The sequence below is a fragment of the Artibeus jamaicensis genome, unplaced genomic scaffold (genome assembly GCF_021234435.1).
Source record: "Artibeus jamaicensis isolate MK-2021 breed Jamaican fruit bat unplaced genomic scaffold, CSHL_Jam_final scaffold_474, whole genome shotgun sequence".
Classification (NCBI taxonomy): Eukaryota; Metazoa; Chordata; class Mammalia; order Chiroptera; family Phyllostomidae; genus Artibeus; species Artibeus jamaicensis.
This window is the reverse complement of record NW_026522046.1, coordinates 41,317,299-41,333,489: the sequence shown is the minus strand read 5'-3', so window position 1 is coordinate 41,333,489 and position 16,191 is coordinate 41,317,299. Positions and strand designations below refer to the sequence as shown.

Sequence of the window (16,191 nt, the reverse complement as noted above, 5' to 3'; positions counted from 1 at the left end):
GGTTGGGGGGCTCCTTTCTTGGCCCATCCCTGCCACATTCTGAGGACCAGCTGTGGTCATGGATCACGTGTCACTGCCGCTTCTGGGTCTAGTTCCTTCATACCAGGGTGGAGACAGCTCTGGCTCTCCTAGCTCAGTAGGTCCTATCCACCCTCCCACCCCTGGAGACCAATCCTCAGTTCATCCCCAGGGGACCGGGGCAGCTGGAGCCATACGGCCTGTGACTTCGGGTGTGAGGGGCCCTTGTCCACTGTCTTCCTGGTGCTGGGGAAAGATGGCACTGACCAGTGACTTGAGGAGTGCTTAGTGAAAGGGCCATGGACAAGCATGCAGAAAGGGGGAGTCAGCACCCCCGGGGGCACACAGAGGGAAAGGGAGCTATCACCATCTTAGCATGAAGCACTAACTGGCAGCCAGTTCAGTTATCAGAACCTCAGGGCACCAAGGTTCCAAGGTGGTCCCTGTAGCTGTTGGTTGGAGGACAAAGGACAAGGGCATCCCCACAGGTCAGCACCAGGGCCCTGGGCAGGCAGAGGAAGGGCTGGGTGGGCCTGGTGGGCAGATGGAAGAGCTACAGCCTAGCATTGGTCCCCCAAACTGGCTGTGGTTTGCCAACCTGTGCTGTATCTCAGGGGTACCTTTCTAATTCTACTTTACACAAACTCACAGGGCAAACCAACCAGTGGGCTGACCTCACTGACAGGACCTGCCCCCTGCTGAACAGAGAGCACTACTAAAACATGTGCTCTTAAGATGCTCTGGCCTCAAGCACCTGCAGCTCAGCTCTGGATGAGCTGGACAGTCTTCTAGGTTGACAGTGCTTGGGGCAGCTGCCATCTTGTTTGCATGCCCCTGTGGTACCTACAATGTCTTCACGTCTGTTGATCGCCGCGGAAATGTGAAGTATGTGACTAGGACCACATCTATAGCTAATGGTCTAGAATTAGCTTCTCTCCAACCCTTTTATTTATGGGCAAACAATGCCCTGGAGCCAGGACCCAGAGTCCCGGCCACAGTGTACAGAGCTGTGGTGGGAACAGACTCCCAGAATCCTGGGCCTGCCCCCCACTGGCTATGACCTGGAGCAACCTCTCTGGGGTCTCCTCTTCATGTGTAGAGGGGGTCTGCAGCCGGCTCGCGCCAGAGCGTGGTCATGAAAGAACTTTCTAAACATATCTGAACACTTCTATGGAGTAATTGTATTTCAGGTGAAGAAAAAAACACAACAAAGGAGGAAATTTGCAAAAGCTTTAAAATATATGTATTTAGAGCTAATGTAAGCCCTCCTGGAAAACAATTTAGTTAGACCATTGATTAAAGAAAAATCACACTATTTCAAAGGCAGAAGCAGAGACACGACCTTGGTGCAGAGCAGCCCCTCCAAGGAAGGGGCACAGGGTAGTGACATCGATCATTTTTGTCTATAGACACGTAGCCAAAGAGGGCGGAAGACCACATGGACAATGGGCACAGTCCAGAATCCAGAACTAGAAATACTCCAGCTTGTCATGCCTGGTCTTGTTGGTCTGGTAGCTGTGCAAGGCCAAGGGCTTGTTTTCATGTGGGAGACTTTCATACACTCGAAGGTGTACGAAGTCATTGTTTCCAACTTGAACCTGCAAAGAGAGTCGAGTGAGGAAGAGAGGCAGGTGCTGCCTCTGACCTCAAGTCCCCAGACTCGCCTGGACTGGGTGAGAAAGCCCCTGGGTGTGTGGAAGCCGAGTCCTTTACAGCATCCGCACCTAAGTTGGTGACACTCCCATCTTCCTCCCTTGGACATAGCAGACGCCCATCGCCCCAACCAGCACCCTTGGCACCCCACGTTTGCCCCTTGAGAGCCCTTAGTTGCCTGAAGGCTCAGTCCCCTTTTTCACCAAGGCCTGCATGGGTGCACACACATCATCATTTTAGAGAGGACAGATACCCTGAAGCTGGGGACTGCCACAGGACCCCCTTTAACACTCCTGTCCTAGCACCTACACGCCCCTCCTCCACTCAGGTCTTGGAGGTACATCCATGTAGCTGGTACTCCACCTTGATGAAGTAGTTCGTCCCAGCGACCACCTGGCTCTGGTACTCCACAGCCTTAAACATGGTGTACTTCTTGTTCTCCTTCTCCTCCAGCTGGCACTTGACCTGGGGAATGAGCCAGAAGGAGAAACTCAGAGGCCTCCTTCTTGCAAGAGTAAGTGCCTGACACGTGAGCTTCTGTCTGAGGCTCCCGCATTTGTAGATGACGTCTGAGGATGCCCTGCCTGTGGGCAGAGGCTTATGCTAATCCTAAACCTCAAACAGGAATCAATCATGTGTTTGGTTCAATCCTGTCTCCCAGGATCTTGCCCTCTTAGTAACTGAGCATCTTTATGGAGGAAGGAGAAAGCAGGCTTGGTTTTTAAATGGACTTTTTCTTCATTTAAAATCTAATCTGCTATCTAGATTAATTAGTAGGCATAGGAGCAGGTTGGCTTTGGCGGTAGTGGCTATTAGTTCTAGAGGGTTAGAGGATTTTAGTCAGGGCAGCCACAGGAAGCAGGTTAGTTGCTGGGAGCCAAGAGAGATCACCCTCATCCACAAGCTGATGAGTCACTGTGGCCACCCTGCACCTTCAGGGAGGGGCCCACCCCAGGGATGAGAATGGGAAGGAGAATGCACTCAGGGAGGGTGGGAGGGAGGGTCAGGTAGGAACAGGGCAGGCCCGTCCCACCCTTCTGAAGCCTTGGGAAAGCAGAACAGTAAGGAAGAGCTGGGCTCTGTGAGCAGTGTGGGCTCAGTGAGCAGGGTGGGGAAGACACCTCCGTCCAAGTTGGCTGGCTCACCATGCAGTCCCTGCAAATTCCTGTCAGTTCAGGTCTCATGGGACTGACTACCAGCCTCTGCTATGGTCAGATGGTCTAAACCACCAGGGCAAGATGAGGGGCTTTCAGCATTACCTCAGGTTATAGGGGGAAAAGCAGGGGAGGAGACTTACAGGAGAAAGAGGTTTGTTTTGCTTTTCTTCTTCTCCCCAAGCCTTCCTGTGGCCCTACCATTCCCCCTTCCCCAGAACCTTGTGTGAAAGCACCTTAGTGATGCCCTCTTTACACATAAGAAAACTGAGGCACAGGAATCAAGCAGTGCCTGGTTTCTCTTTTTGTGAAAATGCATATTTGGAGTTAGTTTCAAACATACAGAAGGACTGTAAGTTAGGATACCCTTCCCCAGGTTCACTGACTGTCACCTTCCACCCCACCTGCTCTATCTCCTGGTCTGTGCTTTTTCCTTAACCACGTGAGGGCCAACATGCCAGGACCCTCATTATGAGCGCTTTATTGACCTCTTCCCAGAAGGCGAGGCCCTTTTGTCCCTGTCCCAGCCTTGCCCCGCTGGCCATGTCCAAAGTGTGGGCATTTCAGCCATGATCTCCACGTCCTGGTGGCAGCTTTCATGCTGCGGACAGCACCAGATGGACCCTGGGCTCGGTCGGACCCAGCCCACCTACCTGGTCAGCGATGGCCTGGATCTCAGCTGTGGCGGGCTTGGTTTCGGAGGCCCCACCAGCCATCGTCCCTTTACAACTCATGGTGGGTCAGTGGGCAGAAGGAAACAGCAATCACGAAACAGTGCAGGGCAGGTATAGCTGGTGGTGGGTACAACCATCTGCCTTAAATCCACCAGGTCACATGATGGGAAGGCAGGACCACGAGAGGGCTCCTTAGTGGGAGAGGTTGGGTGGGGCAAAACAGGTGAGGGGCGGGGGCACTTCCATTCTTCCCTTAATTACCGGAAAGCATTTAGATAGGGAGCCTGGTTCAGAGAGAGAGCAATATATGTATATAAAAACACACATATATGTAATATATATATATATATATATATATTTTTTTTTTGAACCTGAGACTCACCTACAGAGTCAGGTAGACACATCTGAGTATCAAACACCCGTCTTCCCATCTTCCATTGATTGGCCTTCCTCTTACCAGACCTGAGTCAGGTCCTCAGCTCTGGATGGTTACACACCTGAGCTGCCAGACAGCCTTTGGATCTCATATCTTTAAGGGGCTCCATACGCATGAAATTAAATTTGTTTTTCTCCTGTTATCTGTTCCATTTCAAGTTACTTAATAAACCAGTCAAAGAACTTAGGCAGAAAGAAGGGGGAATTTTATCTCAACCATAGCCCTGCAGGGAAAGGAGAGGTAGCCCTGCTTGAAAGGGTGTGGCCCTGCAGGGGACTCACTAACTCTTCTGTACCCACCAATGTAAAAGGACTGTGTGTTTGTCCACTTTGCTCCCTAGGCCCCAGGAGGGGCGGAAATGGGTTCCGCACAGGAGGGGGGGGGTTTGTTCTGGTGCTGAGATGGGCATGGCCCTGCAGGGTAAATTGGGATCATAGCTTTAAGCAGGGTGGGTGGGCTTTTAGAGGAGATCAGGGAATCACCCCACAGGTGGGGTGGTAGGGATGGGGGTGGGGGTGGGCCCTGGAGAAGCCTTTGAGTGGCCCTGGCGCCATGTGGGACAGATTACCTGGGTGGGGGGGACACCCAGGGACAAGTGGGAGCTGAACCAGAGAGCCAGAGAGGACAGAAGAGAGAGAAGCCTGTGCTCAGTGGGCACCAGGAGTAGCCAAGGGAAAGGGACAGGAGCCACCAGGGCGTCCTAGAGTCTAGGATCGGTTTCTGCCTGATCTTCTTCCCAAGTGCATTGGACGGCCCTGTACCCCTCATCTGCAAGGCCCAGCCAGCGGCCCCTCTTGTGCCAGCCACTCTGGATGTCACCACTGAGTGACCCAGGGACACAGCAAAGGGCTGACATGGGTGAATGGAGGAGGCAGCATGGAGTCCAGTGATGAGATGACTCTGAGTGCCTCAGGCTGGGGTGGGAGTGGACTCCAGCTGCACCCTCTTCCCCCGCTCCAGGGCCTCACCCAGGGGAGGCTGGGCACCTCCCCACTCAGGTGCTGGCTGCCAGACAGGCCCAGTCCTGCCTCCTGGAGGCTCCATTGCAGAGCCCCAAGGGGAGTGGCCCATGAGCAGGTGTGGGGGGAGGCAAGCGTTTCAGGTTCCTGCCACAGAAGAGCCTGGTGTGTAACCTTCGGGAAGGATGGGAGGTCAGATGTGGTGGAACCCTGGGGAGAAGGGAAGGAAAGCCCCCCAACAATTCATATATAAGTAAATGAATGAATGTAGCACAGAAAAGGGACTATATAGCAGACCCAACAAGCTCATGGGACTACAAGGCAGGCCCGAAAAATTAATTTCTGAAAGGATCCACACAGGGTGATCTGACGTGAATCCCTGGCTGGGCAGGTGGTGGTGAGTAATCACGTTATAGGCATATGCTTCCTTAGCAAAGGTCAATCTTTACCTTCAGTAAGCCCTGCCCATGGTTCTTATGCATCCAGGGTAACATACCTTCAAAAAGTCAGAGTAGCTTCCTTTTCCAGGCCGTTTGTGGGCATAATCAGAGTGGCAACGGTGGATGACCTGGAAGCCTGTCACCTTGCTGCCCACACACCGTCTCTATTCACTGTACATGTTCCATGTTAACTGTCCTGCACCCACTGATGTGCAAGAAGAATGTCTCTCCATTTTGTTCCCCCCACGTGTTGTCACAGGTCCTTGCTGGGGAGTTCAGCATGGCCTGTGTGACTCCACCTGGAGAGGATGGTGGACACTTCCTCCCGGTGTCCCCTGGGATCTCTCCCTGTGCCTTTTTCCTGTGCTGAGTGTGCTGTGTATCCTTTTGCCCAAACAGCTCAGAGCCCTGCATCCTCTGGGCCTAGCAGGTCATGGAGCCTGGGCTTGGAGTTCCCTGACATGTGGTCCTTTACAGAAAAAGTCTGCTGAGTCCAATCTGCATAAACATAAACACCAATATGGACACACCTAAGAAAATAAGCAATTATTCTGCACTGTACTCTACAGCGACTCACAATTGTGTTGTTTTCTGGTGAGATTCCTTTGCTCATGAAGGGAAGAGCCATAGTATAGAAATCTCGGGGTACAGGAGCCATCAGGGCTGGTTGCAGTCCATGACCAGAGCCCTCCCCTCACCTCTGAGCTGTAGCCCCCTGTGACCACATGGTGCTCCTGGCAGGCGGACATGACCAGTCCGGTGCCAGCCAGCTGCTGTTGGAGGACAGCAGGCGTCCGTCCACCTGGCCATGCTTCTCTGAAACCGGGGGCAGATGTTGAACTTGACCACCAAGCCCTGTCCTTCAGGAAGCCTGTGTTCAGAAGTCCCTGTTGATTCCACTCCCTGTGGGATCTTTAAAAACGCTTCCCCAAGAACTGGCTCTCGTGCCGTGCAGCCCGCCCACTTTGAGCCCACCAGGCGGTGCTTCTCGGTGTGTTTGGAGCTGTGTGACCGCCACCGCAGTCGACCGAGAACACGTTCACCCCAGGAGATGTTTTTAGCTGTTGTCCTCCCTGCCCTGGTCACCACTCATCTTTCTGTCTCAGGTCCCCTGACAGGACTGTAGAACAACTGGGGTCCTGCAGCGAAGGGGGGGGTCATGTCTGGCCGCTTTCCCTGAGCACGAGTTCAGCGTTCACGTTGCAACACGGGTCAGAACCACTCCTTTCATGCCTGTGTGACATTCCATCATGGGCATGGGCCATGTGTTTATTTGTCCATGGGGCTTGTCCCCTACTGCCTCTCCACCCTGGTTCCTGGGACTAAAACTGCTGTGAGCACAGGGTTCTGAGGGGGCTTGCCTGCTGTTCGCCGAGGATCTAGGAGTGGTGGCCGTGTTTGAGTTTTGGTTTTCTTTTTAGAATTTTGAAGATTTATTTTAGGGAAGGAGGGAGAGTAAGAAACATCAATGTGTGGTTGTTTTTGGACTGCCTCCTACTTAGGACCTGGCCCATAAACCAAGCATATGCTCTGACTGGGAGTTGAACCAATGACCCTTTGGTTTGCAGGCTGGTGCTCAGTCCACTGAGCTGCACCTGCCAAGGCTGGTGTTTAACTTTGAAGAGCTGCCAGACTGTCAGTGGCCAGAAGATCCAGAGCCAGGATGAAGCCTTAGCGGTAAGGAGACCTTCCAGGCCCTGGTGAGGGACTAGAGGTGCTGATCACAGTGGGGAGGGGACAGCCACATGCTCATGGAGGTGGGAGACAGGCACCCTCAGCGGCCATAATACCAGACTCTGGTCGGCTGCCTGGAGGGCTGGGGGATGCACTGCAAATTTCCCTTTGGCCACCTGGTTGGTCCCTTGCAGCTTCGTGCTCTGTCAGGTCTGGTGAACCTGCTCCCTGCTCTGCTTGTCACAGCAGCCCCTGTCTGAGCTAACTGGGGTGGCCGGGACAGAGTGTCAGGGAGGGAGCCCTCCTGCTGGGAGGGTCCCCGAGCCAGATGACTGTGGGGCAGGAAAGAAACAGTCCAGGGGGACAGGCACCCCTGGTTATGAGAAGGACAGGAGACTCACATATTCTACTTCCACAGTGCCACCCCCAGAGTTGGTGCTGGGCAGCTGGCCTGCCTACGTGTGCATGTGTGTTTGTGGGTGTGCACGTGCATGGTGAGGAACCCTCCTGTGAGAGCCCACACTCGGCCGGAGAGTACAGGGCAGCCCCTGCAACATCACAGGCACCTTCCACACAGCCCACAAGGAAGGTGGGCCCTCCTGCAGCCCTTCTGAGAGGTCGGGCCCTGGTTGCTGCAGGACTCCCAGCCCGAAGCCCTGGGCTGACAGGGGAGGGACAAGGCTTCCACACTGGGCCTTGGGTGAGCAGGCTCCTAGGCCAAGGGTCTGAGACTGGGAGACCGCGTTAGTGCTCTGGCACCAGATTTTCCGAATGTGTGTGCACGATTCAGGGCCCGTGTAGGAGCCTTCCGTACGGTGGTGGGGGTCCTGGTGGCTTAGGGCACTGGTGCTGGTTCTGTGGGAGGCTGACAATGGGCCCATTGCCTGCCACTGGGCCCTTCCACTTCCCACCCCAGCTGTGTCCAAGCCTGGCCCCCTGCTCTGGTTCAGCTGGCACTTTCCCAAGGCCTGACTTGTCCTCAGTGGGTATTCTGCCACAAGGCATTGTGCTCTGGAGGGCAAGAAGCTCCCAGCTCCCAGCAACTTACTGGGCACATGGCAGCAGGTGTTTGTTGAATGAATGAGTGAGTGAGTGAGTGGCTTCCCAGAGTGGACCTGTGCTGGGAGCTGTTGTGGCTTGGAGTTTGCTCTGTTTGGGGCCAGATGAGGAAGGACAGTAGGCCCAGTCTGGCTGGCACCTCAATCCAGAATATGGGCACCCATAGTGTACAGATCGGGGTGGTGAATATGTACCTTCATACTTCAAGCCAGAGAGAATGGGGAGAGTGGCTTTCACCTGGCAAAACTCTCACTGGGCAAAGCTGTCCCTGGACAGGCAAGGGCAGATCCGGGGCGGCTCCAGGTTCTCTGTCAACTCCTTCCCCAATTAGGCCAGACCCCGTGAGAGTGCATGAGGGGTGTGAGTGCTGGCCCTGCCTGCCTGTTCTGGGTAAGAGGGTGGGGGGCACGAATGAAGGCCTGGACCTTCACAGGTGACTCAGGAGTGGCTGATGTGCTCACTGTGCCTGGCAGGTGATGGACGTGCTCCATTCAATGGGCCCAGAAACTGTGGTCATCACCAGCTCCAACCTGCCCTCCCCAAGGGGCAGTGACTACCTGATCGCCCTGGGAAGCCAGCGGATCAATGAATCCCCTGCCCGACCCGCCCTGGCACTGAGCTCCTTCCCGCCTTTCCCCTCCATGCCCTGCAGCCTTCTGAGAAGGCTTGGGGATTAGGAGGAAGAAAAAACCATGCCTTACTCAGCAGGGAGTCTCTTTCCTTCACTCCTGTCACTCCCTGCCCTGCCCTGTCCTGAGAAAGGGGAGGTGGAAAGCAGGATGGGGGAGGGTTTCCATCAGCAGGGCCACAGTGGAGCTTGGGGTGCGGACACCTTCCCCACAGTCAACCAGCACCCTGCTGGGGCCAGTCAGCCAGGGAACCAGGTGTCCACAAACCTGACCCCCACAGAACAGGGACTGGTGCTGACCTCACAGGGCGATGCGGGGTGGGGGAGGTAAAGGGGGGCACATGGAGCCCCTGGGTTCTTATCTCCCCCAGGAGCACCGCCTAGGTTGGTGCTTTGTGCCCCGCCTCAGACTGACTCAGGAGGCTGGGGTCACACTCCTGCCCCGGGGGGCAGCTCCACAGGCACCTTCTCCCTGCTCCCTGGCATCTCTGTGCAGGAGCACACATGCACACCCACCCTTACACACTCACACGTACACTGTGATCCATACCAAGGGTGCACTTGCGCACACACACACACACACACACACACTCCTGTCCTTGCTCACTCACCTACACTGACTTCAGTGAGTTCACACAGTCCCTGCAGCTCTAGGCACCGTGGTTGCCCAGGCTCCCTCCTAGGGCCACATGAGCCAGTCCCTTGTCAGCCACACAGTTTCCACCCCTCGTCCGTCCTCACTACAGCCACCTGGGATATTCCTCAACTTTCCCTTTATCCCCTGGGACAGAGAAGGCACTGTGGGGCATTGGGAGGACCCAGCAGGCCCTGAGCCTTGGGTTCTTTTCAGGCGAGCCACCACTGGTGAAGTTTCCTGCTGGCCTGGCCCAGCCCAGGGAGTCCAGCACTGAAATCTGGGCTCTCTCTCAGGACCAAAGTGCTGCAGCCTCGGCTACGGGAGCCTCTTCCACCATAGCGGTCCCTCTGAGCCCATCCTCAAATGTAGTCACTGAGCTGAGGAGTAAATCTGGGTGCTGTGTCCCTCCTGTTCGTCCCACAGTCCAGCTCAGGACTCAGGGCTGGTTCTTTGACCCTCTGTGCTGCGTGTACTTTGCGGTATCTTATGAAGTCGTTCTGTGTGACGCCTGGTGGGCTCACAGCCTTGTCTGTCCTCTGTGAACCTCCTAGACATGTCGGGCAGGTGAGACCTGCCATCTCTGAATGTGGGAAGGGCAGTTGCAGGTGCAGGGGGCTGGTAGGAGACAGGAGCCAGGCCTCTGTCTGGTTGGGTGCCCTCAAGGAAGGGGGAGTTTGGTGGTCGGGACCTGGAAATGGATTCCCCTAAAGCTGTTTTTGTGGGTCACCTGAGGCAGGGTCCGTGCCTCCCCAGAAATTCTGAGTGTGGGCTCTGAGTCTGTGCATGCAAAGCTTGCCTGGGGTGCCCCCTCTGTCATCTGCCAGTGGAAGCAAAAATGCACTGTCATCTGGGCAGCATCACCCTCTCCTCTGTACCCTGGGGGTCAGCCTGCTGCAAGTGCAGACCCGCCAGTTTCTTTGGCATCAGCAGCAGCTCTGTCTGGTCCAGGCAGGGGCACCATGGTGCCCAGAGGAGGCCTTGCTACTGGGCCTCTGAAGGCCAAGTGTGGGTTGGGGGCGGTTTGAGAGGGGGTCCTGGGCCCCAGGTTCCGGGACAGAGTTCTGTTGGACTCCCTGGTGCCTGCTGAGCTCCAGGTCTGACTGTCTGACTGTGAGACTCAGAGCCATGACTCTGGCTGACCTTGGAGCATGAGGTCTTTCCATGTTGATTTTTTGTACTTTATTTATCCCAGAAACACTTACTAAGCACCCACTATGTGCCTGGCAGTATCATTGTTCCTGAGTCATAGCCCCTCACCAGAGTTGTCTGTGGTCCAGAGGGGGCAGTTAATTGTGCGAAGCAGGCATCTGCTCATCTGTCTTCTGTGGGTGGAAGGCCCAGCCAGCTGGAGGGTGATGGCCGAGCCAGCATCCTCGTACCTCAACGCAGGTGGCAGTCTTCCAGGTAGCTGTGGGCAGCACAGGGGGCAGACGAGATTGATGTTTCTTTCCCTCCCTTCCCCTCTTTCTAAAGAATAAATAAAATCTTTTAAAGATAAAAAATAAAAGGTTTCCCACTGTGTGAGCCAAGCAGAGCCGCACACTCACAGTGAGGCTCCCCGCCCACCTCTGAGCCCTGCTTCCAGTGGTCATGTGACATGAAACCCCAACCTGCAGCCTCCCCTCCTCCCTGGCCCCGCACCACAATGGGCAAGTCTCCATCTTTGTGAGACAGGAAGCCCGTTCTGTAGGAGACGCCTTCCTGAGGCCTTGGGTCACTTGCCCTGGCTGGGACATTGGCCTGCAAGTCAGCCAGAGAGAGAGGGCCAGACCTTCCAGGTAGTGCCACCCTGGGGTGACACTGTGACCCTTGTCTAGGTGATGGGAGGTGTAGATGTTAACATGTAAGGAACCGGCAGAGACTCCCTAACCTCCAGGTAGGCCTGGTGGTGTTTTGAATACTAATTGAGAATGTGAGTTGGCATTGCAACTAATGATTGCAGAACTGGACCAATGGGTGGACTGAGGTGCAGGATTGGAGCCTGGCCAACACTATCCTGGCCCTTCTTGGGGTCTTAGGCTTCCTGGGGTATAATGCAGCCTGAGAACAAAGACTGTGGCCCCAGGGTCTGGGCTGTCAGGAGCTCGGTCTCTGTGAACTTCAGGCGATGGTTCCACAGGCCCCGTGGCAACCAGCCCTGTGCACTGTGAGCGTGCGGACGTGTCTGTAAACGTGAGATGCTGGTCCCCGGGTCAGTGTTGTGAAGGCCTGAGTGTGCTGCCCCGTTCCCACACGGTCCTCCCCAAATGAGTGTCTTCATGCAGTTGTGGCGAAGCCTGAGGATTTCTTTTCTCCACGGGATTATCTGTGCAGTACCTGCACTGTGTTAACCAAGCTGCATTTGCTGCTGTCCCTTAAATGTCCCCCTCTTAAAGAAGGGCCTACCCTGCTCTCTGTGGCCCTAGTTGCCTCTCGCCCGACACCACCAGTCTCCATCCTGGACGCTGCCCTGGGTGTTCCAGGCAGAGGGCCTCTGGCCCTTGGGCTCCTGCAAGACCCTACCAGTGATCAGGGTTGGGGGGCTCCTTTCCTGGCCCATCACTGCCACATTCTGAGGACCAGCTGTGGTCATGGATCACGTGTCACTGCCGCTTCTGGATCTAGTTCCTTTATACAGCTCTGGCTCTCCTAGCTCAGTAGGTCCTATCCACCCTCCCACCCCTGGAGACCAATTCTCAGTTCATCCCCAGGGGACCGGGGCAGCTGGAGCTATGCCACTTGTGACTCTGGGGTGTGAGGGCTCCTAGACCACTGTCTTCCTGGTGCTGGGGAAAGATGGCACTGACCAGTGACTTGAGGAGTGCTTAGTGAAAGGGCCATGGACAAGCATGCAGAAAGGGGGAGCCAGCACCCCCGGGGGCACACAGAGGGAAAGGGAGCTATCACCATCTTAGCATGAAGCACTAACTGGCAGCCAGTTCAGTTATCAGAACCTCAGGGCACCAAGGTTCCAAGGTGGTCCCTGCAGCTGTCGGCTGGAGCACAAAGGGCAAGGCATCCCCACAGGTCAGTGCCAGGGCCCTGGGCAGGCAGAGGAAGGGCTGGGTGGGCCTGGTGGGCAGATGGAAGAGCTACAGCCCAGCGTTGGTCCCCCAAACTGGCTGTGGTTTGCCATCCTGTGCTGTATCTCAGGGGTACCTTTCTAATTCTACTTTACACAAACTGACAGGGCAAACCAACCAGTGGGCTGACCTCACTGACAGGCCCTGCCCCCTGCTGAACAGAGAGCACTGCTAAAACATGTGCTCTTAAGATGCTCTGGCCTCAAGCACCTGCAGCTCAGCTCTGGATGAGCTGGACAGTCTTCTAGGTTGACAGTGCTTGGGGCAGCTGCCATCTTGTTTGCATGCCCCTGTGGTACCTACAATGTCTTCACGTCTGTTGATTGACTAGGACCACATCTATAGCTAATGGTCTAGAATTAGCTTCTCTCCAACCCTTTTATTTATGGGCAAACAATGCCCTGGAGCCAGGACCCAGAGTCCCGGCCACAGTGTACAGAGCTGTGGTGGGAACAGACTCCCAGAATCCTGGGCCTGCCCCCCACTGGCTATGACCTGGAGCAACCTTTCTGGGATCTCCTCTTCATGTGTAGAGGGGGTCTTCAGCCGGCTCGCGCCAGAGCGTGGTCATGAAAGAACTTTCTAAACATATCTAAACATTTCTATGCAGTAATTGTATGTCGGGTGAAGAAAAAAAACACAACAAAGGAGGAAATTTGCAAAGGCTTTAAAATATATGTATTTAGAGCTAATGTAAGCCCTCCTGGAAAACAATTTAGTTAGACCATTGATTAAAGAAAAATCACACTATTTCAAAGGCAGAAGCAGAGACACGAGCTTGGTGCAGAGCAGCCCCTCCAAGAAAGGGGCACAGGGTAGTGACATCGATCATTTTTGTCTATAGACACGTAGCCAAAGAGGGTGGAAGACCACATGGACAATGGGCTCAGTCCAGAATCCAGAACTAGAAATACTCCAGCTTGTCATGCCTGGTCTTGTTGGTCTGGTAGCTGTGCAAGGCCAAGGGCTTGTTTTCATGTGGGAGACTTTCATACACTCGAAGGTGTACGAAGTCATTGTTTCCAACTTGAACCTGCAAAGAGAGTCGAGTGAGGAAGAGATGCAGGTGCTGCCTCTGACCTCAAGTCCCCAGACTCGCCTGGACTGGGTGAGAAAGCCCCTGGGTGTGTGGAAGCCAAGTCCCTTACAGCATCTGCACCTAAGTTGGTGACACTCCCATCTTCCTCCCTTGGACATAGCAGACGCCCATCGCCCCAACCAGCACCCTTGGCACCCCACGTTTGCCCCTTGAGAGCTCTTAGTTGCCTGAAGGCTCAGTCCCCTTTTTCACCAAGGCCTGCATGGGTGCACACACATCATCATTTTAAAGAGGACAGATACCCTGAAGCCGGGGACTGCCACAGGACCCCTTTAACACCCCTGTCCTAGCACCTACACGCCCCTCCTCCACTCAGGTCTTGGAGGTACATCCATGTAGCTGGTACTCCACCTTGATGAAGTAGTTCGTCCCAGCGACCACCTGGCTCTGGTACTCCACAGCCTTAAACATGGTGTACTTCTTGTTTTCCTTCTCCTCCAGCTGGCACTTGACCTGGGGAATGAGCCAGAAGGAGAAACTCAGAGGCCTCCTTCTTGCAAGAGTAAGTGCCTGACACATGAGCTTCTGTCTGAGGCTCCCGCATTTGTAGATGACATCTGAGGATGCCCTGCCTGTGGGCAGAGGCTTATGCTAATCCTAAACCTCAAACAGGAATCAATCATATGTTTGGTTCAATCCTGTCTCCCAGGATCTTGCCCTCTTGTAACTGGGCATCTTTATGGAGGAAGGAGAAAGCAGGCTTGGTTTTTAAATGGACTTTTTCTTCATTTAAAATCTAATCTGCTATCTAGATTAATTAGTAGGCACAGGAGCAGTTGGCTTTGGCGGTAGTGGCTATTAGTTCTAGAGGGTTAGAGGATTTTAGTCAAGGCAGCCACAGGAAGCAGGTTAGTTGCTGGGAGCCAAGAGAGATCACCCTCATCCACAAGCTGATGAGTCACTGTGGCCACCCTGCACCTTCAGGGAGGGGCCCACCCCAGGGATGAGAATGGGAAGGAGAATGCACTCAGGGCAGCTCAGGGTGGGAGGGAGGGTCAGGTAGGAACAGGGCAGGCCCGTCCCACCCTTCTGAAGCCTTGGGAAAGCAGAACAGTAAGGAAGAGCTGGGCTCTGTGAGCAGTGTGGGCCCTGTGAGCAGTGTGGGGAAGACACCTCCATCCGAGCTGGCTGGCTCACCATGCAGTCCCTGCAAATTTCTGTTCCTTCTAGTTTCATGGGACTGACTCACCAGCCTGTGCTATGGTCAGATGGTCTAAACCACCAGGGTAAAGAACAGGAGCTTGTAGCATTCCCTCAGGTTATAGGAGGGAAAAGCAGGGGAGGAGACTTACAGGAGAAAGAGGTTTGTTTTGCTTTTCTTCTTCTCCCCAAGCCTTCCTGTGGCCCTACCATTCCCCCTTCCCCAGAACCTTGTGTGAAAGCACCTTAGTGATGCCCTCTTTACACATAAGAAAACTGAGGCACAGGAATCAAGCAGTGCCTGGTTTCTCTTTTTGTGAAAATGCATAGTTGGAGTTAGTTTCAAACATACAGAAGGACTGTAAGTTAGGATACCCTTCCCCAGGTTCACTGACTGTCACCTTCCACCCCACCTGCTCTATCTCCTGGTCTGTGCTTTTTCCTTAACCACGTGAGGGCCAACATGCCAGGACCCTCATTATGAGCGCTTTATTGACCTCTTCCCAGAAGGTGAGGCCCTTCTGTCCCTGTCCCAGCCTTGCCCCGCTGGCCATGTCCAAAGTGTGGGCATTTCAGCCACGATCTCCACGTCCTGGTGGCAGCTTTCATGCTGCGGACAGCACCAGATGGACCCTGGGCTCGGTCGGACCCAGCCCACCTACCTGGTCAGCAATGGCCTGGATCTCAGCTGTGGCGGGCTTGGTTTCGGAGGCCCCACCAGCCATCGTCCCTTTACAACTCATGGTGGATCAGTGGGCAGAAGGAAACAGCAATCACGAAACAGTGCAGGGCAGGTGTAGCTGGTGGTGGGTACAACCATCTGCCTTAAATCCACCAGGTCACATGATGGGAGGGCCGGACCACGGGAAGGCAGGACCACGAGAGGGCTCCTTAGTGGGAGAGGTTGGGTGGGGCAAAACAGGTGAGGGGCGGGGGCACTTCCATTCTTCCCTTAATTACCTGAAAGCATTTAGATAGGGAGCCTGGTTCAGAGAGAGAGCAATATATGTATATAAAAACACATATATATGTAATATATATATATATATATTTTTTTTTTTTTTGAACCTGAGACTCACCTACAGAGTCGGGTTGACACGTCTGACTATCAAACACCCGTCTTCCCATCTTCCATTGATTAGCTTTCCTCTTACCAGACCTGAATCGGGCCCTCAGCTCTGGATGGTTACACACCTGAGCTGCCAGACAGCCTTTGGATCTCATATCTTTAAGGGGCTCCATACGCATGAAATTAAATTTGTTTTTCTCCTGTTATCTGTTCCATTTCAAGTTACTTAATAAACCAGTCAAAGAACTTAGGCAGAAAGAAGGGGGAATTTTATCTCAACCATAGCCCTGCAGGGAAAGGAGAGGTAGCCCTGCTTGAAAGGGTGTGGCCCTGCAGGGGACTCACTAACTCTTCTGTACCCACCAATGTAAAAGGACTGTGTGTTTGTCCACTTTGCTCCCTAGGCCCCAGGTGGGGCGGAAATGGGTTCCGCACAGGAGGGGGGGGGGTTTGTTCTGGTGCTGAGATGGGCATGGCCCTGCAGGGTAA

General features: G+C 54.4%; 2 protein-coding genes across 2 annotated transcripts; both read right to left on the bottom strand.

Annotated features, from left to right (window-relative positions):
• Window positions 1–1,234: 1,234 nt before the first annotated feature.
• LOC119042587 (cystatin-B-like) lies at window positions 1,235–3,627 on the bottom strand. Its single transcript, XM_037136334.2, has 3 exons — window positions 3,479–3,627; window positions 2,035–2,136; window positions 1,235–1,616 (listed from the first exon to the last, which is right to left on the bottom strand). Exons 1-3 carry the CDS (start codon window positions 3,557–3,559, stop codon window positions 1,488–1,490), a joined length of 312 nt encoding a protein of 103 aa, XP_036992229.2. The 5' UTR covers window positions 3,560–3,627; the 3' UTR covers window positions 1,235–1,487.
• Window positions 3,628–13,045: 9,418 nt separating this feature from the next.
• On the bottom strand, window positions 13,046–15,385 carry LOC128626230 (cystatin-B-like). Its single transcript, XM_053657538.1, has 3 exons — window positions 15,296–15,385; window positions 13,845–13,946; window positions 13,046–13,427 (listed from the first exon to the last, which is right to left on the bottom strand). The coding sequence occupies exons 1-3, from the start codon at window positions 15,374–15,376 to the stop codon at window positions 13,299–13,301; spliced, it is 312 nt and encodes a 103-aa protein (XP_053513513.1). The 5' UTR covers window positions 15,377–15,385; the 3' UTR covers window positions 13,046–13,298.
• Between the last annotated feature and the right edge of the window lie 806 nt (window positions 15,386–16,191).